Source organism: Denticeps clupeoides, chromosome 19, assembly GCF_900700375.1.
Source record: "Denticeps clupeoides chromosome 19, fDenClu1.1, whole genome shotgun sequence".
Taxonomy (NCBI): domain Eukaryota; kingdom Metazoa; phylum Chordata; class Actinopteri; order Clupeiformes; family Denticipitidae; genus Denticeps; species Denticeps clupeoides.
The window spans coordinates 8,832,065-8,855,435 of NC_041725.1; the positions used below are offsets into that span (position 1 = coordinate 8,832,065).

General features: G+C 40.9%; 1 protein-coding gene across 10 annotated transcripts in view; it reads left to right on the plus strand.

Annotated features, from left to right (window-relative positions):
- plch1 (phospholipase C, eta 1) overlaps positions 1-22,558 on the plus strand; it is a 55,748-nt gene extending 33,190 nt beyond the window's left edge. For 6 of the 10 annotated variants that reach the window (XM_028961867.1, XM_028961872.1, XM_028961870.1 and 3 more), the window contains 17 exons: positions 402-605; positions 842-962; positions 2,340-2,511; positions 4,789-4,896; positions 5,478-5,639; positions 8,951-9,013; positions 10,508-10,602; positions 12,068-12,165; positions 12,551-12,730; positions 13,221-13,328; positions 13,825-13,949; positions 14,113-14,197; positions 14,327-14,473; positions 14,889-14,968; positions 15,155-15,214; positions 15,718-16,084; positions 16,597-19,722. In XM_028961867.1, the coding sequence (XP_028817700.1) occupies positions 402-605; positions 842-962; positions 2,340-2,511; positions 4,789-4,896; positions 5,478-5,639; positions 8,951-9,013; positions 10,508-10,602; positions 12,068-12,165; positions 12,551-12,730; positions 13,221-13,328; positions 13,825-13,949; positions 14,113-14,197; positions 14,327-14,473; positions 14,889-14,968; positions 15,155-15,214; positions 15,718-16,084; positions 16,597-18,809 (4,388 nt within the window). In that variant the 3' untranslated portion in view covers positions 18,810-19,722. Of the gene's footprint in view, positions 1-401; positions 606-841; positions 963-2,339; positions 2,512-4,788; positions 4,897-5,477; positions 5,640-8,950; positions 9,014-10,507; positions 10,603-12,067; positions 12,166-12,550; positions 12,731-13,220; positions 13,329-13,824; positions 13,950-14,112; positions 14,198-14,326; positions 14,474-14,888; positions 14,969-15,154; positions 15,215-15,717; positions 16,085-16,277; positions 16,306-16,596; positions 19,723-22,179 lie in introns of those variants that run through there. The other 4 variants (XM_028961874.1, XM_028961875.1, XM_028961876.1 and 1 more) reach the window with 4 other exon arrangements.
- The last annotated feature ends 813 nt before the right edge of the window (positions 22,559-23,371 follow it).

Below are 23,371 nucleotides of genomic sequence, written 5' to 3' on the forward strand. Positions count from 1 at the left end.
AGATGGACCTGCTGTGCTTTGTGATGAGAGCACTGACTAGGATGGATCTTTCATTGCTTTCCACTACTCCATTCACTGTTTATCTGCCTGTGGCAAAATCAATCACACAAAATTTGCCCGCTGTCTAAATCATCTCCAATCATACAGCATCACTCTGTTAATTTATGCTTTTAGCTTTTTACAATTTATTTAGTGGAGCTACTAATGGATGGTTTTATTGCATCTGCTTTTATTACCTAATGATGGAGATATTGCTTTTTTTAATACAGATAGGCTCAAAAAGCATTTGTGCACCATAACCTCTCCATCTGGGTCATGACAGAGTGTGTATAATAGCATTCAAATATGTGTGCTTTGGAGCTAAACTGTCTTAAATGTCAGCGTCAATTATCTCTTACCAGGCTTCACCAATTTCATGCGCAGCCCAACCTGTGACATCTTCAACCCCTCCCATCATGAAGTGAACCAGGATATGGACCAGTCGCTGTCTAACTACTTCATTGCTTCCTCACACAACACCTATCTGACTGGAGACCAGCTTCTCTCACACTCTAAGACTGACATGTATGCCTGGGTGCTTCAGGCCGGCTGCCGCTGCGTTGAGGGTAAGAGCGTCCATCCAGAGGTCCAATGATCCACCCTCTCCTACATTTACATTTACTTTACGTTAATCAGATGTCCTTATCCAGAGTGCCTTATAATCAGTAGTTACAGGGACAGTCCCACTGGAAACACTCGTCTTCTGGTTCATAGTCGAGTGTGTTACCCGCTAGGCTACTTCCACTTTTAGTCTTCTGAAAGGGTGGCTCCATCCATCTAATTCTTATCCCTTTTTTTTCAGTGGACTGCTGGGATGGTCCAGACGGTGAGCCCATGGTTCAGCATGGATACACCCTTACCTCCAAGATCACCTTCAAATCTGTAGTAGAGACCATCAACAAGTATGCCTTCATCAACAACGAGTATGTTCGAATTTACAATTTACATCTTATTGCTGTTCTTGTTTTGATGTTGCTTTTTCATTTATCTGGCATTATACTTTGAAGTAGGAGTTTTTTTTTTTTTAAGTTTAATTTGCATTTCAAGTCATAGCAAAAAAATTCAGGGTCTTATTTTTTTGTTTTGTATTGCAGTGCATTATAACTAACACCACTCAATAGCCATTTCTCCATTTTGTAGTTGTTTTTCAGTATAATATTTTCAAATTTTGATACCTGTTAGGCTAATGGCCTAATATTAGAGTGTGTGTGCATCACATGCAAATTACACTCCTCATTTTCTCAGTCACAAACCAGGTGTGTTTAGCTTGGATTCACTGTATGGATGTGTGTGTGTGTGTGTGTGTGTGTGTGATTCTGTATCTGGGTAATTCTCTGAGTCTGTGAGTGTGTGTTTATCTCTGTGTGGCTGTGTACCCATAGAGCTAAATTCAAGGTGTCTGTCAGTCAAAGTGTTCAGTTCTCAACCCCGAAGGTGTCCCTGCCCATCAGACAGGCTTGACATTTAGACCACATTGCTGTCTGGGTGCCATTTTGCGTCAGTGTTCCAGAAAGGAAATAAACAAGCCATTTCATATTTCCTGAATTGAAATAGATGTTTCTGCCATAGCCATTTAAGAATAAATAAAGATGTCTAAATGTTTCCAAATATCATCAGCGGTAGTGTCATTCATGTCAGTATGCCAGTTTGATTTTATAGTTTATCAAATGATTGTCAGATGCATAAATTAAAAATGGACTGTGTCTTTTAATAGAAGGCTATTCCAACATGTCTTTAACATCTGTATTTGTGTCGTTCTGTGAGATCAGGAATATCATTATTGACTGGAGAATGTGTCTGTTCATAGTTAAAAAAGAGAGGTTATTGATCATTTATTGAATATTGAGAAAAATAAAGAAAATAGGCTCTCCAAACTTTTTTAGCCAGTTAGTATTAGAAAGAAATTTACACGTATAGCATCTAAACAAGTAAATATATGCATGAGCTAGAGAAACAGCCTTGATATTTTTTGTAATCTGACACATGGAGAAATATTATGCATCAAAATCAGTTTCAGACATATATTCAATGCCAGTTTTATCAGTAAAATGAGATTGTATGAGATTATTTACTCTAATGTAAATTTTTCTTGAAAAAGCCATTTCTCATTATAAGGAATTAATCAATGAATTCAATTACCTCCTACTGTGAATATAAAAGATTATCATGATATCAAGGTTTCTTTTTTTGCATGGCAACCATTGGAACCTATATGAAAGAAATATCATAATTCATTCTGAAGGAATAAGAGAACTGGCAGAACATGAGGGAACAGGGTTATAATCTCTATTTCCCCTCAGGTTCCCTGTCATTCTCTCCATTGAGAACCACTGCAGCATTCAACAGCAGAAGAAGATTGCCCAGCATTTGAAGGAGATCTTTGGAGACAAACTGGACGTGTGTGAAGCTTTGCATAAAGACCCAAAGCAGCTACCAAGTCCCAATAGCCTAAAGGGGAAGATCCTTATAAAGGTAGATTTGTTTTCATTTAGTTGCACTTAAACACAATGGAAACATAATAAACCTGAAAGGATACATAAGCTGTTAAAAGTAAATCTGTAGATCTGTGTTCTGCTCACTAGCTTTATATTTTTTTGTGGTATAACAGTGTGTCAGCTTGATCACAGTCATGCACATAATGTTTTGAAGAATATGAATATGAACATATTTAGTGTTGATCTCTGGAGCTGTCTTAGTTTGAGCACCTGGGATTGCGTGTTTTCCCTTCTCTGTGAATAAAGTGAAAAAAGTGAAAGTAGGCCAGTGAATTAGTCATGGACATCTTCATGCAAAATGGAGCAAACAGCTTGGTGGTCAGTGTGCCGTCTGGAATCGAGCGATGTGTACCTACTGGGCAAGAAGCAAACATACACACGTGCACCCCAAGTATAGCCAAACCATAAACGGGGAACAGGGAACAGACTTCACAGCAGAGGAGTCTTCCGAAGACAAAGTCGGTGGGAAATTAACTCAGGTCCGGGGACAGATGGTCCCAGCAGAAGGCCACTCAGTAGAACTGTCCTCAAATGTCTTTCTTCTTGACATGTTGACCTAATTTCGGAGACTTTAGGTCACAGGAACTCATCTTCACCTGCAGAAAGCTCCTCTGTCCCAGGTGTATAGATGTATGTTTCTGTTTACTATCAGGCTTAAATGTTTGTGTATAATTTATAGGCAAGTTCTTCTGAAACTGCCTATACTGGGGCACAGAACCATTTACCACATCTCCATCTTTCTAAACATTAATTATATCTGCTCCGATTCCATCTGATGTATACATGTGTATGCATTTTTTGTCATTAATATTCCCAATTTATTGATGTTTACTTGATGAAAATCCACCTTTTCCTGCCTTCAGTGCATGAATGTGACAGGCCCATGGTGTCTGAGATTGCTTTGTTTTACTCGCTATTGATTTTCTAGAAATAGACTGGACTTCACAGCCAGTGGGATTAAAATGACTGTTCACCTCCCTTGGACTTTCACATTTCACACATTTTTTTCATAATGAAAGTAAATTCATTTGGCACTGCTTTCTCATAATATGATCAATACAAATTAGAGCAAATTTCACAGACCTAAGGAAATGTTTGGAATAGAATCCTGCAGAGTCTGATTAACATTCTGAACACTGCAGTGTTTTTAATCCGTATCAATAATGTAAATTTCTGGCCTTTGAACATGATGTGGTTTTTGATAATTGCCCTTCTTTACACGCTCTTGACCGGTAGTTCTTAGTTCTGTGCCTGGAGACACTTCCATCATTCTACATTTTGTTTAAGTGAGCCTAATTATAACTCATCAGTTAATCCAGTTTTTAACCCAGGGCTCACATATAGCAAAGATTCTCCAAGCTATTTTCATCTACTATCTCATAGTGAGTATTACAGAGTACTAAAATCGATAGGTACCCAATGCAAAGGTAGAGACAGGGGGGTGATGACCTTTCCAACAAACGTTGGGCAGCTATTGGGCATCCCTCTAGTTTTTCTAAGCAGAGGACCACTGCAATGTTAATTTGCACATGTTTCTGAATACTGATCTCACTCTAATGAATCTCTGGCAGATGTCATGCATCACAACCATCCTGAAAGGAGCAAGCCATGCTTTTGGTGTTCCATGTAGTTCACCTTCACCTTCGATATGTGATGCTACCATCCAAGAGTCATACATTTTAATACTTGGCCAAAGTAAATGCTTCTTTTATGTATAAATGGCAGCAATACTTATGAATGATAATGATAATCAGAATTTCCAATCTTAGAACCTGCTCTTGACCTCAGACCTGTGACTGTAACACACAGCGTGTTGAAAAATGCTGGGTGAACAGTGTATGGTAAGCCTGATTTCTCTTCATTGAAGAGGTTAAGTGCTCTGCCAAGCCTGGAGAGGAATCCGAGGTGCTAGCGAGAGAGAGACGAAAACGTGCTGCTGCATTAGAGGCATTAGTGTTATTATGCCAGTAGCTGTGTGTGTGTGTGTATTTGTTAGTAAGTGAGAGAGATAGAGTGTGAGAGAGGAGGCAGAGAGTGTGCTTTGTGGGAGGAAACAAATGTAGAAAATGTGGTAGACTGTCAGTTTGGTAGACTGGTTCAGGCTACACCATATGCTTTACTATAAATACATTTGCAAATGAAACACAGTGTGACTGTTAAATACATTTTAAACATACAGATCTTCAAGAGTTGTGGAAAAAATGCTCAAGGGGCAAGAAGGAATACTTTTCTCAGCCCTTTTCTCTCTCTTTAGGGTAAACGCCTGCCCCCATACATATCGGCTGACGCAGAAGAGGGAGAAGTGTCGGACGATGACAGCGCTGATGAGATAGAAGATGATTTCAAGCTTCAGAACACCACTGTAAGTCACACAATGAGCCATTTTGTCATTTATGCACAGTGTCAGACACCTGCAAATGGGCTCAGAGAGTATAAAATAACACATAGTCTTCTGGTTTGGAACAGTATAATGGAGCACAATGTTTATTGTTAATATGATTCTACAAGAACTAGATAGGACTGACTCTTAATCTAGTTCATTCTCATAATATTGATTAGTTTTCTTAAGGGCAATTAGTACTTAACAACCCATTCAGAGACACTTCCATTATACGCAGGCAGAGTGCTGTCAACAGAATAAAACGAATTAACTGTCAACCATTTTATATTAGCAGCTCATTTTCCACTCGTTTGCATTAACATATCTGAAAAAAATGAGCAGGTACGTAATGTGATCATCTAATTTCCGCACAATTAATTTAATTTGTAGCTTATAAACAGCTTGCCTTGAAGAGCTGCCTTAAAAGGCAATGCAGAAATGAGACACCCTCTTCTGCAACATAATGCTATACTGCCTTCTGTAGATGTGCCATGTGTGTAGTTTAGAGTATTGATTCTGAATGCACTAAAGGCCTACATGTGCCTGCTCTCTATGAACCCCAGAGCAACGGCTCCAGCCAGAACCATGTAGAATCGCACATCAGGAAGAAACTGGACTCACTGCTGAAGGAATCGCAGATTGGTGACAAGGAGGACACAGATAGCTTCTCCATCCGAGCCCTGCTGCGTGCCACCCATGAGGGGTTACAAAAAAATCTTCGAAAGGTAAAAAAAAAAAAAAAAGGTATTGAATATTGGATTTCTAAGTGGACAGTCAGTTCACGAATTTGATCTTTTATGGATCAGAGCATAATAAACTGTCTGACCATGATCATCTTCAAAACTACAGGTTGTGTGGGGGCTTTTCTGATTGTGGTCAAAAGTGATCTGCAACCAGTAAAGCTGTAATGGATGTCCAAGTCTCCACTTGTGCGTGTGTAAACTGCAGGCTAGAGCTGTCTTTATAATGCCAGACGGGTACAACTGTAGTACAGACTGATTGAAGACCTTAATGCTAGCCATTACAGAAATGTATCTTACATTGAAGACGGCTTTCATTTAGATATGTGGATGCCCAGGGGGGCTATGTCTTATTTATATGGAGAAGAAGTGATGTTGATGTTCAAGGTGTTGAATCCAGACCCCTCTTGGGTTGCACAATATTCCACCTTGCAATTAAAAGATCTGTTATCTGAGTTCTTTTGGAGACCATGCTTTGGTTGGCGAGGGCTGTTTTACTTTGTGAATGAGATCCACACGATATTTGAAATAGGGGTTTTAATGTTATGGCTCAAACAGCTTATTATTGTGGACTTAAAGAAGTCTAGTAACTTGACACAACAACCCCATGATGTGGGTGAACTTGCCCTAATCAAGGTCAATACCACCAAGACATAGTTTGGGTCAACAAAGCCTTGGAGTGACATAAATAAAAAAATGTGTGTGTGTGTGTGTGTGTGTGAGAGAGAGAGAATGGGGTTGACGTTGGTACAGGCACAGTGTGTGGCTTTTAAATGAGGTTTCCTTCTCACCACAGGTCATTGACCACTGTTCATCTAGTAGCTGTTTGTGCAAGTATGTGTGACCACAATTCTGCTGGACAAAGTGAGCCACAAATGTAATGCAACCAGAACTAGACAATTTATCTATTTAACTAAACTATTTTGGCCTGTCAGAAAATGAAATGTGCTGCACAAAAATGTTTTATTAAGATATTTAGATATTATCTTAATATATATTAAAAGGTATTAAGATAGTACTGAGACAACTGGGTTTTAGAAGAGTAAGAAGTGAAGTTAGTGTACATTAAAAAATGCCTAAAAAACCTTTTCTGACTGTGTGCCAGAATGTCCCACCACAAATGCATATGCAATCTGTACATAGCTTCTTACCAATTATTGGTGTGTGCACATTTACATTTACAGTATTTATCAGACGCCCTTATCCAGAGCGACTTACAATCAGTAGTTACAGGGACAGTCCCCCCCAGAGCAATTTAGGGTTAAGTGTCTTGCTCAGGGACACAATGGTAGTAAGTGGGGTTTGAACCTGGGTCTTCTGGTTCATAGGCGAGTGTGTTACCCACTAGGCTACTACCACCCTGCACATGTTAATAGAAGAAGACAATGTCATAGGTTAATGCAGACAAAAAAAAACAAGTAAGTATTCCACCATGTTTATTCATTTAAGTTGTCTAAATGCAGTTTTAGGGATGTTCTGTATAGTACCAACTAGAGGTGTGAACCTTCACTGGTCTCACGATTCGATTACGATTATCAGTGCCTCGATATCGATGCATCGCGATGCATCCCAGACATTTTCTACATGGTCACATGATGTTAAGGTCTCGTTCGCCTGTGTGGACGCTCCGCTGTGCTGTCCTCACAACACGTGACCATGTGAAGCTAGACAGCCAGCGAACAAATAAAATAGGTCTCCACACGAGGCTTGCTTTTCTTGAAGAACGCTTTTCTTATATTGTAACTGAAACATTCAAAAAGGGAAAAATAAATTACCAGCTAATACTCACGTTTCAATGCCACATTTAATTATTAGCCTAGCTTAAACACGTGCGCATTGCATTACATTTGGTTAACAACCAAAAAGTGATTCCCATACATATCTGCATGCTTTATGAACACATCAATACTCACAAAGACGAAAGTTTCCCAAGGCACAAGCGTGTAGGGCACATTTAGCGTGTACATGCGTTGTTTTCTCTCCTAATTCTGCCGAAGCACTCGTTCACATTTCCGGAGAAAATAGGTCAAAGACAACTCCATGTTTCTGCACTAAACATGCTATATACTAATATAGCGGTAATATTTGGTACGTGTAACGTCCAAATTATTCTGACACCTTAGTTCCAAATAGTATTCATTACAGAATTATTTTTTTTATTCAACTGAATGCTCACCGCACGAAAAATATGCGTGTTTTTGGATTCTATTGGTCGCCCGCAAAAATACGTCATGGTCGCCACGCCACGCAGCGTAAAACTCCGACACGGAACGGCACTGTATTCTGTAGAACAGGCCGCCACAGTCACTACCTGCACTACTTTTTAACGAGATTCACCAACAGAAAATCACCAAGCAACATCATTATGATAATCGATTATGCTCTGCACTGCATCGATGCAATATCGTCCACGTCGATTATACGATTAATTTCAACACCCCTAGTACCAACACAGAACGACACAATTGAGGGGAAGAAAAAAAAAAAAACTCCAGCATCTTTATTAATATTTCATTTGTTCTGCTTCAGCACCCTGCCTATTATTAGAGTCCTTTTTGATGCAGCATGCATTATGCACTGAGGGCTTCCGTTGTGCTCTTTCCTTTTCACGATATCCTCGGCAAAAAATTATATAATAATATAAGTCGGCCTGGGGATCGAGAGAGGGACACATCCCCTGGACTGGTCAGCAGTGCCACTCGGGTCATGATTAGCTGTCTGCCTTGTGTGACTGTTACGTTGGGACAGCTCTGTCCCTTCTGGGCTACAAAAGCGCTGGGACGTTGGCGCAGATGGTTTTCCTGCTTTTCTCAGCTGGGAGAACCCCCACATTGCGCGCCCCCCACCAGACACAGCCTGCTCCTCCGGGTTCCTCCTGCTTGTATGTCAGGTGCACCCGGCAGTCCTTTGCTCTCCCTGCCCTGCGACTGCTGTGAGGGCCACGGCTCTGATCCTCAGCTGCGGCTCCGGAAACCTGCATCCCTCCGCTGCTGGTTAATGCAATAAATGAATATTTAAAACTCATATAGCATGCATGCTGTGGGCTAGGTTTTAGAAACTCGCTCAGCCAAAGATATAAAATCATGCCGGGTGGGTTGAAATAATCTGCATGTCGTTTAGTCAAGGCTGTTGTTTAAATTTATATTGTGCGCTTAAGGAATGAATAATGTTAATGTCATACAGCTCAACAGCCTTTATCTGCTGGGTGAACTCCCATACTTTCATTTAATACTACGTTTTGGCAGTTGTCCTCTCTGAACGAGTGAGGGGAGTCTTAACTTGTTTTTTTTTTTTAGAATTCCAGGGAGGTCCTGAAGAAATCCCAGAGTCGCTCCTTCATCAGTAACCTTAAGCACAAGGTGAGAGTGTAGATTTTGCTTGTATTTATTTCAAGTTCAACTGAAAGTAAAGAACAAATTCACCAACACTATTTATGCAAACAGTGCTGTACAGCTAGGACTAGAGGGAAGATGATATCATGACTCTTGAGTTGTTGGCCATTGTTACATGCGTCAGTGCTAAAAGGTAAAAGCTTTATGCATCCTTTCCAGACTAATTTAAACACTTGTCACAAAAAAGTATAATATACGTATAATGCTACTTGCTGGTGTTGTGTTTTTGTGAGGATCCTGAATGCAAGGCGAAACTAATGGCACCATTTTTTAAAAGATAGAAATATCTCATATTTGTGCCAAACATATACGCACATTTTCAATTCAGCTCTACTTGCCTCTTAACACATGAACACCACAGACATCTTTACTCTTCTTTACAATTTGCTAAATACTTTTTATTAAAGCAGTAAAGCTGCAGGTGTATGGACCTGCTGGTGGGTCCTGGAGAGGTTTCTGCTGTGTTTGGTGTTATCATATGTATAGGAGGGACTGTCACGATGAAACAGCTTCACTTTTACTTAATCGCAAACATAATCTCAACAGCAAACAGAAATAGAAAACAAACGGCCAGCTCGCCCACTCGCTGTTAAAGTAGTGATAGGTTAAACCCGTTAAAGGATGAGGATAAATTTCACGGTGTGGGAATGACTCAGCCACAGCTCTTTCGCTTGCCCTGGTCCTCTTGTTCCTCTCCTCCAATTTTTTTTAAAGGAGTGCAGACACAGAAGGAAGGAAGGTTTAAATTGAGTTTTTGGATGTCTATATTTCGTCATCGTCCCTCCTGTTATGATTGTTCTATTTAAAGAGGGATCCTACATGTTGGAAATGACTGCTGGGTAACTCAAATTCATAATTTTATTGTGAATAATACAGATTTGGTGTTTTACATTATTGGATTAATAAACACTCCATTAATTAATTAATAAACATTAATTAATACTCACACCATTAATTAGTTTTATATCATGAGTGGCACTAGGCTCAGGCTTAGCAGCTTGTTTTTTTCAGAGCTCATAGCCACTTCTCCTCATCCTCCTTCAACGCCTCTCTACTCTTCCTTTTTACTCTTCCCTTCCACTTGTGCATGTGAGTGTGTGCCTGCACACATGTGTGTACGGTAACTGTGAAATTCTGCTCACACTCTAAGGAAAGTCAACATTCGTTAATAAGCATTTATCTTCACTCTCCATTCCTGCTTTTTAAATTTTTTACATTTTTTATAAGGAATAGTACTGGTTATATGTGTATATGTGTGGTTAACACACACATATACACGTGAATTTTTATAGCTTTGTTAGTATATTTTAGTATTTTTTTTCTTAGTGAGGGCTAGTAAATTATCCCAACTTTTACATCTTTGTGAAAATATTTTAAAATAATATATCACCATATCACAAAAGAACACACACACTCACAAGTCACTCTGCCTCCAATGGTCATATATATTCCTGCCTACAGAGGCATTCCAAATCCAAGCTGAAGTGTCAGAGCACAGACGAGGATGACGGGCATCAGGAAGCTTCCGGAAAGGAGACGTGTGGACAATTCAACAGGTACTCTCTCTCTCTTTCTCTCTCTCTCTGTCTCTCTGTCTGCCTCTGTCTGTCTCTGTCTGTGTGGTCTTAACCACACTGGAAAAAGTAATCTCTGGCTAAACTTAAAAAATGTCATTTATCTGTCACACCTAATATTTTAGCATTGCTGTAATATGGATAAACCAAACAAACATGCTGTCAGTAGCATTATAGTAAAGTAAAAAAAAAAAATTGGGCAAACTAATATTTTTAACTGCTGTAAAGAGAGAAAAAAAACCCACATTAAACAAACAACAGCTACGTATTTGAGTGCATCACTACAATGCACAGTGAGCACTGACTACACTTTAAAAAACTGTAAGTAAGCTGTCACAACTAACATTCTAACATTGATGAAATGTAAATAAACCAAACCAGCTGTAACCTGGTTTAGTATGTACATTACGTCAATGTTAGAATATTAGGTATGACAGTTTATCCAGTATTAATTTTTTCAGCGCAAGCGTGTATGTGCCTGAGGAACTAGGTCATCATGTCTAGGACTTTTTTTCCAGCCCCAGTGACTTCTGGTGCAGAGGAGAGGAGGACATGGCGTTACTTAAAAATGGTTATGGGAACTGAAATTAATAATAAACACAGAGGACAGGAGTTGATAGAATGGTACATGAAAGAGCATTTAATTAAACATGACAGGTCTTTGATGACAATGTGCGGCACCCTAAAGGGACACAAAGGGACAGAAATTATTTGTGGCACATGGCCATTGAAGAGGCTCTGTGATCTTGCCAAAATTAAAGAGAGAGGATAGAGCAGTGTGAGTAATTTGCCTGAACACAGAGGTGATAATGGTTGCATGCATATTTGTTGTCAATTGTAAGTACAAAATTTAACTTGATTTTACTAGCTTTTTGACATCTGTCAGATGGTATGTGACTGCGACAACCCAGTTCCGCACCTTAACACCACTGTTTCTATCACTTATATAGTAAATAAACATTTATGTGCACCATCTAACAAACAAAAATGCATTGTCACGGCAGAAAGTGGATAGAACAAAGGTAAGAGCAGCGAAAAATTAAAAAACAATAGAACAGAATAAAATACTATACAACAATAATGTATAAAATGTACATCTAGAAACACAAAATATGTATGTATGTATTGGAATATACATATGTATATGTAAACGTAAATAGGTATATGTATTTATCTAAACATGTACAATGGGATAAAATTACATGAAATAAAATAACAAAATATAAATAACAAACATTTTATTAAAGAAATGCGTGATTAGTTAAACTGCCAATTAAAGTGAGAATTGCCTCTGCGGGGGAGTAAACAAAGCAAGCACATGCACATTTTGTTTGTATGTGTGTGTGTGTGTGTGTGTCTGCATGCTGGTGTGAGATTTGTGCTGCAATTGTGCTGCTTGGATGAACGCTTCGATGGTTCTCCAGTAACTTGCTGCTTCTTTATCCAGGGGTGTTCGGAGGAGGAAAACTATAAAGCTAAGCAGGGACCTGTCAGATCTGGTGGTGCTCACCAACTCACAGGCCTCTCAGGAGGGACTGGATGAAGGTGAGATGTCGTCCTGTGGATACCTTGGTGGCACTGGTGGCATTAAGGTGGCAGTTGTACACTTGGTTCCAATGGTCTGAAGCATCTTATCAAATGAATAATTAATCAGGAACCATATCACTGGCTTTAGCAGACGGGTGACGCGGGGACCTGTTTCATTTTGGCACGTGGCAGTATTTAAGCAATTTATGTGATGCAGGCATGCAGGAAAAGGGGGGGGGGGGGGGTTGCTGGCACAAACTCTGATTTAAACAGGATCTATAAATTCTGAAACAACTCAAATTGTTCATGTTCCAGTTTGTCCAATTTATAAAATTCCCCTCTAATATATTTCTATATATTTAATTCACTTTTTTTTTTATTCTGTGTCTCTTTTGATTATTAGGCTCTGCGTTAAATGTACTTTCATTTAGTGAGACCCGAGCACAACAGCTGGTCCACCACAGAGTGGAGCGTTTCCTCAGCTTCAACCAGCGGCAGCTCTCCCGCATCTACCCCTCAGCCTACCGCATCGACTCCAGCAACTTCAACCCGCAGGTCTACTGGAATGCAGGCTGTCAGCTAGGTGAACGCACATTAGGGATTAATTGTGACAATCAGGGGCCTCTAGTTCTTCCTGTCATTCAGAACACTGACCCTGAGAGAATGTGTGTGTAGGTGTGTATGCGTCTGGTGGCGTGTCTGCCATATGCTCCACCCGGTACACCATCTGGAGCCACGAACACACATATTCAAACACACACACACACACACACACACACAGTGCCACTCACTCTGTAATGATTCATCCAATCAGGACTAATGGCCATGATAATTGCTCCACTTACCAAAGTCAGGATTCCACTAGACTGTAAACAAGGAGAAGTGTTGGTTCTAGACAGCTGGAGACCAGCGACCAGCGAGATGTATGCCCTTTTTATTCACACAAATTTGAATATGTCTCACCTTTCATCCTGTGTATAACAAAGGGCAATCACTCAATTAGTTAAAGGTCAAAGAGGAATCAATTAATCATGGAATGATTATCCTGTTTTTCCTCTCCTTGGTCACTCCAGTGGCTCTGAACTACCAGACGGAAGGGCGCATGATGCAGCTGAACAGGGCGAAGTTCATGGTGAACGGTGGCAGTGGCTACGTCCTTAAACCTCCACCCATGTGCAAAGGTCTGTGTGCATTATCACCCTTTTTCATCTCTATATTGAGTGAATGTTTATGTGGAAAATGGAAGTGATTCTATTAAATATATTTAAGCTAGAGAGGGTAAATGGTGTTCATTATGCCTTTTTGTTAAAACCTTTTTGCAATAAAATGTGAAATCTGGATAATATGAAGATTAACATTTTCTTATATGGATGCTGATATATTACACAAATTACAGACCAAGTGAGGATGCATGCTATTAATTTGAGAAACATGAAGCTTCCGGGAATTACATTTTTTATTGTCTTATGTGTGCTGGTACAAAAACAGAATAATAGAGAAATTCTCTGCTTGAGAATTTGTTTCTTAACTATCATCCTATATTACATACCATTGATGACACAATGCCAAGGCCAATATAATTAAAGGTTGCATTAAACTGTTATATAAAGTGACTTACAATCAGGACAACAACCAAAAGTGAATATTTATATTATGTGATTGGCTGTTTCCCTCCAGGCTCATTCAACCCATACTCTGATGACCCCCTCCCAGCATATCCAAAAAAGCAGCTTCTGCTGAAGATCATCAGTGGGCAGCAGCTCCCGAAGCCACCTGACTCCATGCTGGGAGACCGTGGAGAGGTGGGAGACAGTAACTCACCATGCACTGCAAAAAGCAATATTTCCCCACAATGCAACAGATTTGCCAATTGCATTGTATATTTTTCCCTCCTCGTGTTAGGGTTGTATTTGTTGAATTATGTATAATGACGGAGCTTACCAGGTCTACCTTATCCATTCACAGATCATTGACCCCTTTGTTGAGGTGGAAATCATCGGCATTCCAGTTGACTGCTGCAAAGAACAGACAAGAGTAGTGGATGATAATGGTAGGTCTTCAACAGCCATTTGTGTACAATTTTTATGTGTTATACAATTGAATTTTATCCTTATGAATGTTTGTTTCAGTTTGAGATGTGCGTTATGCTGTAATAATGCTGCAATGTCTTCTCGCAAAGGCTTTAACCCTGTCTGGGAGGAGACTCTGACTTTCACTGTTCACATGCCTGAAGTTGCCCTTGTGCGATTCCTGGTCTGGGATCATGACCCCATTGGGCGAGATTTTGTGGGCCAGAGGACTGTGGCTTTTAGCAGCCTCATGCCAGGTAATTAGGGAATTCACCAGTGTGCTATAATAAATGGGGTAGGTGCTTCCAAGTTATTAAAGTCTGCTCCTTCGTAATCAATCACAAGCAAGCTATTTCCTATAATCTCGTAAATCTCAGCTTCTTTCATACATCAGGTGTCACAACAGAAGCTCAAGTGCTCTGTCAGCTGTGTCCATTACATCTGTATCTCACAGAGAATGAAGGGAATGCAGTAATAAAAGTCTATGGGCGTTTGCTAAAGCACACCAAGACCGCTGGGAATGACAAATTTGGAGATTTGATTGCACCTGACTGTGATAACTAATGAGTCCAGTATTAACACCGTGCCATTCTTTTCTCTCTAAGCCTTTCATAGCTAAATAAAGTGACTGTATTTAAATTGAATAGTTTGACCATTCCATATTTCTTGTAGGCTACAGACATGTATACCTTGAGGGAATGACTGAGGCCTCCATCTTTGTCCATGTGACAGTCCATGATATCTATGGAAAGGTGAGGGGGACCTTTAATCCTCAGAAATATTGTGAATATAAACAAACACATCTATGTGTATATTGTTAAATTCTATAATAATCTGTTGATCTTTATAGTGTGTTAAAGTCACCTAAATTTTACACGTAGAACAAGGAAGGCACAAGAGTGTAAAATTGAAGTTCCAACAACCTTTTTACTTTCCAGTGGAGCCCTCTAGTCCTCAACCCCAGCTATACCATAATGCACTTTTTAGGAGCTCATAAGGTACCCTGGGTATTCAGTGTCGATGCATGTTGATGCATGGCTGTACATCAGTGTGTCATTGTGGTGTAATACACTGTATAAGTGTGTTCTGCACCTCTGCTTCAGTATTTTCTTCGTTTCGTGCTGTTTAGTGTGTCACCTGTTTTTGTCAGTCCTTTGAAATTGAGAGGAAATTGACGCAGGTCTGGTACTGCTGACAATATCATGTAGATTTCAAGGACAAGCTTGTCAGGAATAGGCTGCCCTCCCCTGGCAGATTTATGTAAAACACCACCATACCCAGGTGTAGTTGGTAACTGCCTTTTTCAAACTAGGAAAAATGTGAAGTTTATATTTTTGGTGTAATTCCATGTCAATGTTATATGATTTAAATGGCAAACTGCTCATACAGCTTGTGTCTTGGCATGTTCATATTGTATGAGTATTTATTTATTCATTTATTTTGGGTTTATTACAACACTTTCTTCTTTTTTCCCTTTCAATGATGTCAAATGATGTCTCAGGGACGTCAGCTAAGAGGCATTAGAGGTTTGTTTAACAGGAGTTCAAAGTCGTCGGTAGATGCTCATACTGGACTGCCGCTGCGGAAGCGTTCTCTCAGTGACCACATCCTGCGTCGGACTGCCAGCGCTCCTGCCAAGGGCCGCAAGAAGATTAAGATGCCAGTGTCCGAGTCAGTGTCAGACTGGAAGAGCAGTGCCGGAGACACTCAAGCAGAGCCGGAAGTGGTGGTGGAACACCACACAAGCCCCCGGGCGCCCCTTCAGCACCGGCCTGCCTCCATGCCCGTGGAGAAGCTGCTGCAGGACCAGCTTACCTTAACATCCCCTGTCCAGGAGCATCTTGAACCAGGGGCTGATACGCTTATTGGTGAGTCTTGCCTCACAAATTTGAATCAGAATCTTTTTTCTTCTAATTATTTTACAGCTTTCATGCTCTTTTTTTTATTTATGCATATCTAACATTCCCTATGAATGACAGACTCGTGCATATACACTTTCCCCCCTCAGTACTTTAACTTGCCTTTGTCTTGTTCTGTCTTTACTGTTGTGCTTTTCTGTAGTAGAAAACTGACTAGGATACCATGGCAGGTAATCCAAAAACCTTCCTGAGGTTGTCTCATCCAAAACATTCCAGTATTACATCATTCCACTGATGTAATTTTTTTTATATTGTTAGAGAAGTGAATTCTTTTTTGTCTCAAAAATATTTACCTTCTGAACCTAAAGTTTCATTATCCTCCTCTCACCTATGTGTTTTTGGTGGTACTGCACATCACATTTGTCTTTGTGCTTCAACTGGCTTGTGTTGGTTTTGATGTTCCACTTCACAACATTCTTCAGAAGTTAGTAATACATTTACTGCTTTTTATTTCCCAACAGGATTGGTCACCTCAGAATGCCCCAGGTCTGTCTCTGTAGACCTGCTCATTGAAACTTCTGCTTCCAACGAAACTGATGGACGTGTCTTGCCAGTAGCCCTCAGGAACTCCGAACCTAATGAGATGGATGAGAGCTCATACCTGGTCATTGGAGGGGGAGAGAACACAGGTAATCCCCTCACAGTCTCTGAGAAAAACAGGATTAAGGAACGGGGATCTCTGGACACAGCAGGGAATTCTTTGACTCTGCAATCTGAAATCCTTCCTGGGGATTTACAAAATACTGGATCTGACCTAAACTCCCAAAAAGGGACTCCCAAAGCTTGTTTTTCTCCATCTTCATCCCTGCAAATTCCCCTGCACGACAGTGCCCTCTCCAGACTCATTGATGCTGTCTCATTGGACAATGAGCACGACAGCTGTGGATCAATATCTGCCCTAATTGGTCAGTTGGAGCTTACGGTGGATCAAAGTACTCCGACAAAAGCATCTGAGTTTTCAATATCTAATAATTCTGCTTTCAACAGAGCACCAAGCCTTCACTCGCACAAACACAACTCAAGCTCTCCCCTTAAAAGGACCCTTGAAGCACATAGCCCTTACAGAGTTACCCAGGTTTCACATGTGTCTTTGAGGGACTCCTTTACTCCTCACCGCAGAATTATGAACACAAGTGTCCCATGTAGGGCTTCTTACTCTCCTGTATTCTCTGAGCCACTACTTGCTAGTCCTGAAACCACTGAACCAGATGTCTATACTATACTGGACGAGGAAGTGCTGTCCCCAGGGTCCCCACTATCTGCATGCAACTATGCGGATAATGTCCATATGGATAGCTTGGGGTCCTCACCCATCAAACAGAAGACCAACCTGGTCACACATCCTTGGCACCCTTGTATGGAGGGAAATCATGAAGACCACGATTTCTCCAACAGGTCATTGCAGCCCCTGCAACAGGGCTATGGCTGCACGTCAATGAATAGCGAAGCCTCAGATGACTTTCTGCTATGCCAGAACTCTGTCGGTAGCAGTTTGATGGAGGTGGAGATTAATGTAGATGGCGACCCGCTGGAAACTACTACAATCTTGACAAACCATGCTTACTCTCATGATAATCCTAGTAGTTTTAGCCAGCCATCTCCCACAGGTTTCCAGCCCCCTCTTGCCTGTGGACCCTTTCACAGACCTAAACAACTGCCATCTCACACACACAAAACAATATACAATCCTTTCCCTCTCAAACGGCCACAGCACCATGACAGTCACAATACCATGACTTTGCTTGGTGACCCTCAACAGACTAAAGACTTACAGTATATTTCAGACAGAACCAGATGTTTCCATAATGGCCACACCACTTCAAACCATCTCTCTGGGCACAAGAGAATAAGATCTCCCTTAGGAAGAGAGATTTCTTCTCCTGTTGCTGGTTGTGGTAATGTTTACAGTTCAATGACGTATGACTGCTTTTCCTCCAAAAGCTCTTATCCCCATTTGCACCCAAGCCCCAAATCACCACCTGCCCTTTCCCAAGGTCTGTCCCAACCTCAACAGAATGCCAACCCCTGCAAATCCAAGAGCCTGGGAGACCTGACATCTGACGACATTTCTTGCAACTTTCAAAGCAAGTACAAAGTCCTCAGTCGAAGTTTCATCAACCCGTCCTTGCGGGATAAAAGGAAAGGAGGTGGAATGACCCAGTGGCAGCAGTCTTCAGACCCGCTAACTGAGCAACTACGCAAACTGGTCTCCCTGGAGCTGGAGGAACAGCAGGAACCGATCCGTCCATCCCAGCCATCTCAACACCCTTGTGCTTTCAACTCCGCTGGGATTACAGATGATCAGGAAGACCCACCACCATTTTTGACCCGACGCCTGTCCTCACGCAGTCAGAGTCGAGTGCGTCACATCGCTAGCCGGGCGAGAGAAAGGCAAGAGGCGCTCAAGACTCGGCCAATGGCGTGTTCTACGGGCGTGGTCCTGAGGAACAAGTCAGCCTCCACCCAGAACCCGCCAATTAACAGGCACTCTACTGGTTCCTATATTGCAGGATATCTCGACCAGCTGGGTCTGGAGGGCCGGGGCCTTCCAGAAGGTTCATGTGCCATGTTACGTTATGGATATGCGGAAAACTTCTATACTGATGACTCTGTTATGCCCACCGTTTCTTGTCCTCCTTCAGAACCTGAAGTCTACTTTCTTCTCAGACTGTGATTATTGCCCTTTTATGACTGCACTTCAACATTCCTTGGTCCGCGTTTATGCTGATGAAGAAGTTGAGGACACTGGTGACTTCATATTTGTGTAAATATACCCCCATATTGTGACAAAGTCTTGAATTGGGGCCTAGATCTTCCAGCTCAGTTAAACGTAACACTGCTACACTCTTTGTGTCCCTCGTGGTCAGTGTCTTGACTGTAAATCTATTTCCTGTTTAGATGAACTGCATTCATTAAGAGACAAAATTATACGAAGATCACTGTTGTCTTGGGTCTTTCACTTGTTCTTTTAATTGTCTAAAATTGTGATGTTGGCTTTTCTGATAGATCTTTACAATAGATCTTTACTCAGTCTTCCTCTCTTCTGTGTTTTATGTCTGTACTATTTGTACATACTGATGTTGAGAAATCAGTTTTTATTTATGCCATCTTTGGTCTATGGATTCTGTTGAAATTCATCGTTAGGAAGTTGCATGTCAACAGTGAACTTGTCAAGCATGACTATGCACAGATGTTTAGATGTGTTTGTGCCCCAACTTTGCACAGAACAACTATTTATTGCATTGGATGCAATAAATAGACTTGCTTGTTCCAAACTGCTTGCTCTCTTTTAGGCATATGTCAATGACTGATACACAATATTTCAAAGCTGTGAGTTTTTTATTTTTTTATAATTGCTTTGATACGAAAAAAAGCAAAAAAAGTGAAACTGTTTTATTATTTTTATTTTGAGAACAGAAAGTGTCACGGTGACATGGTTAAAACATACAGATGTGGGTTTTGGTCTAGAGTAAATTGCAGTTGTGTGTATTTTTTTCACTGCATCTTGATTCTCTCTTTGTATGGTTGCTCATCTAATTGAGCATTTTCCTACCAATGCAATAAAATGAATTAACATTTCACATGAAGTCCTTTGACATCTGTCTGATCATCAAATCTTCCCAGGAACTGAATCTTGTTATCACACATTGCAGCATTTCTATGACAAGACACTACTGCCAACAGGGTGGTAGTAGCCTAGTGGGTAACACACTCGCCAATGAACCGGAAGACCCAGGTTCAAATCCACTTACTACCATTGTGTCCCTGAGCAACTTAACTCTAAGTTGCTCCAGGGGGGGGACTGTCCCTGTAACTACTGATTGTAAGTTGCTCTGGATAAGGACGTCTGATAAATGCTGTAAAATTCCAGTAGTACTTAGCTGTTTCCAGTAGTACTTAGATTCTTGCTTGCTGCAACCTTTAAACTTTTGTTAAGCAATATTCTGATACCTCATTTAAATGCTAACATAATTTAGTCCTCAACCACACTCCCAAATGAGTTATTCTCCCTTTGCAGTGCCAGTCAACTACAAACACATTGCTAATTACCGGATGATTAGCCCTAACACCAGGTCTCATGGGAAGTGTGATTTGGAGGTCCTCTCAGTCTTTGCAGTTATTGCAGTTCATCCTCTCAGGGCTTTGTGGCCATTACAAATACCCATTTGCAGTCCAACCATGCGCCAGTCAACCACTCACCTCTTATAGAAGACTTTGCCAACTTTGCCAACATTGCTGCTCCTGTCCTGGGTGATGGCACAGATGCTGGAGCTGGAGCAGGAGCAGACCTGCTTACCATGGTATCATCCTGAAGGGGTTGATGACCATGGATGGTCACAGGATGGTGATGTGGACATAAGTGGCTTGTTTCTTGTAAATAACCAACCCCCTTTTCTGAACTTGAGTTTTAAAATGAACCCAGGTCCAGGTCCCTGGTTCAAAGTGAGTCTCTCTTTGCCTTTGTTTTCTGTTTGTGTCTGTCTTCTCATAGCTGACAGGTGGTGTGTAGAAAATTGTGCATATGGTTAAAAATATAAGATTTTTCCAGTTATGTTGAGCTTTTAAATTTCAGCACTGACTAATTAAAAGTATTTTCTATTTGATATATAGATTTATCCAAACAAATGTTGACATGTTAAACTTGTCAATAATTTGTATTCTTTACACACTGCTTGAGAATTCTTAACACAATGTATTATAATTATTATAACAATTTTTAATGTAGTAATTATTATTACAAAATGTAGCTTAAATGTAGTTTAAATCTCACAAATATTTCACATTAAAATGCTAAAAAAAATTTAATGTTATCCCTTTTATTTATGTTCAGTGGCTTTAATAGTGGGTTTTGTATATCAAATGCCACTGAGGCAGCCATCAATCGTTTGTGACAAAAATCAAATTGCTTCCTCTATAAGACTCTTTATTCCTGTTTAACCTCCTTTAACATCTGTTAAGAGAGTTCACTGTAGTCAACTTCCAGATGGTTCCTTTCTGCTGGGCTCGTACAATGGTTTTTGCAATAGACAAGATTAATCCTTCCCTGCTGCGAGGGGTGCGGCTGGGATTTCGGATCTTGGACAGCTGCAGCGGTCACCCCTCTGGTCTTTGTGTGCAGCAGTGTCTCTTGTGCTTGGTGGAAATCACATGTGTGATAAAACAGGGCCATTTTGACTGATTATTGGTGATGCCTCGTCTATGATACCCAAACCATTATACTGCCCAGAACCCTTGGCCCTCAGCAGGTTCCCCTGGTAAATCATACACTGTTGCAAGTTAGCCAGGGTAAACTTAGTGGAGGTTAGCCAAGGCAATTATTTATTTATTCTAAAATTGTACTTTCCGTACATTTGTATCATCCAAATGATAAGCACAGACACAATCCTGCTTTTTTGCTTTTTTAAATATGGTGCTTGTGTCATCAAACATCACTAAATTGAGGCCCGGAGCATCATTTCATACATTCTCAGCAACCCGGCCCGCAAAAACATCACTAAGGGCTTGCTGGGAGTGGCCGTCCGGACCTTGCCTATCCCTGGTCTGAAGGCTTGTCTTCAGAAGCTCAATCCCTCCCGCCATTCAGGAGACACTTTTTTAAAAAAGAGCTCTGGTTGCAAGGGTTCAGGTGCGTCTCTGGTACTTCATCCAAAGCTTAGAGTGAGCCGGTACACGGATGTTGATTTCCCCAGGGTGAAATGGGGTATGAAATGATTCATAAGTATGTGTTGTGTCTTCAGAGAGTAAATATGCCCAGGCGTTGTATTAATGTCTTGTTTAAATCGCATGCTAACAACATGGCGCGTTAAAAAAGTTCTCCAGGGACTCGGAAAGCCTCTAGAAAGGGACAGCTCGTCTCCTACTTTGACTGTCTGTCTTGTGCTGATGGGGAGTTCAGCAACACTACAGGTGACACCAATTCATCTAATGCAGATTTGTTAAATGAGATGAGTTAGAAAAAACTTGTCATTGTCTAGTTCACTTTGTATTTTTAGTACTATCCTCATGTCAAATGCCTCCTCTTTTTGCTTTGTTTTCTCTCGCAGGCTCTGTGAAATGTGACCAGTGTCCAGAGGAGTTCTATTCAAACAGTCACAAGAACCCATGTGTCGCCATGGCAGTGGGGTTCCTCTCCTTCACAGACACTATGAGCATCACCCTGACCACCATTGCTCTGTGCGGTGCCATGATGACAACAGTGGCTGTGGTCTATGTGTACAACGAAGACACCCACATTGTCAAAGCAGTCAACTCAGAACTCAGCTTCATGCTTCTGCTCTTTCCGAAATTCTGCTTCTTTAGCTCCATGGTGTTTGTCGGTGAGCCAGTAGGCTGCATTTGGGTTCAACTTTGTTCCTGCATTCCTGCATAAGCCGAGAGGCAGCGTGCTGTTCTTTACCATACAGTCATGTGAGAAAATTAGGACACCCCATTAAATAATCAGCTCTTTATTAGGAAATGTTCACATATCAATGTCCAATCATAGTTTTATGTATGTCTGGAAAAGAAAGTGACTTAATCACAATTAAACAACAAAAAATTATCTTTTTATTTAAAAAAAAAAAACGAAAAAAAAACTAATAACTAGTGTTGCCCCCTTTGTCTGATGTAATTTGGGTGAGACACCTTTGGTAGCCTTTTACCAGTCTCTGACATCGATCAGAAGAAAGTTTCCCCACACCTCAACGCAGAATTCTTGCAGCTGTGAGATGTTTGAGGGTTTTCTTGCATGTACAGCCCGTTTCAAGTCACCCTACAGCATCTCAATGGGATTAACATCAGGACTTTGACTTGCCCATTCCAGGACTGTCCACTTCTTAGTTTTTAGCCAGTCCTTGGTGTATTTGCTGCTATGCTTTGGGTCATTGTCATGTTGCAGTATCCAGTTCCGCTTCAGCTTTAATTTTTTGTTGCAGATGGTTCCACATCTTCTTCAAGCACCCTCTGATACACAGTAGAATTCATGATGTATTCTATGATGGTGAGAGGAACATGCATACAGTGGCATAAACTGGCCACGAGGGGGCAGCAGCGGACTGTGGCAGATATTTTTAACCAAGGTACTGAGCGGGGAGGGCAGTTTTCCAGCTTGATTCCAGTAGGGTCACTGTCCATTACCCAAACCTCCCATTTTCCATGTGCCTTTTCAAATCTTGCGTTTATGGTGATTAATTCATATAATTGATGCATGTAAATCCCTTTTTGGACTAGAAATGGGCCTTTAAAATGTCATTCAAC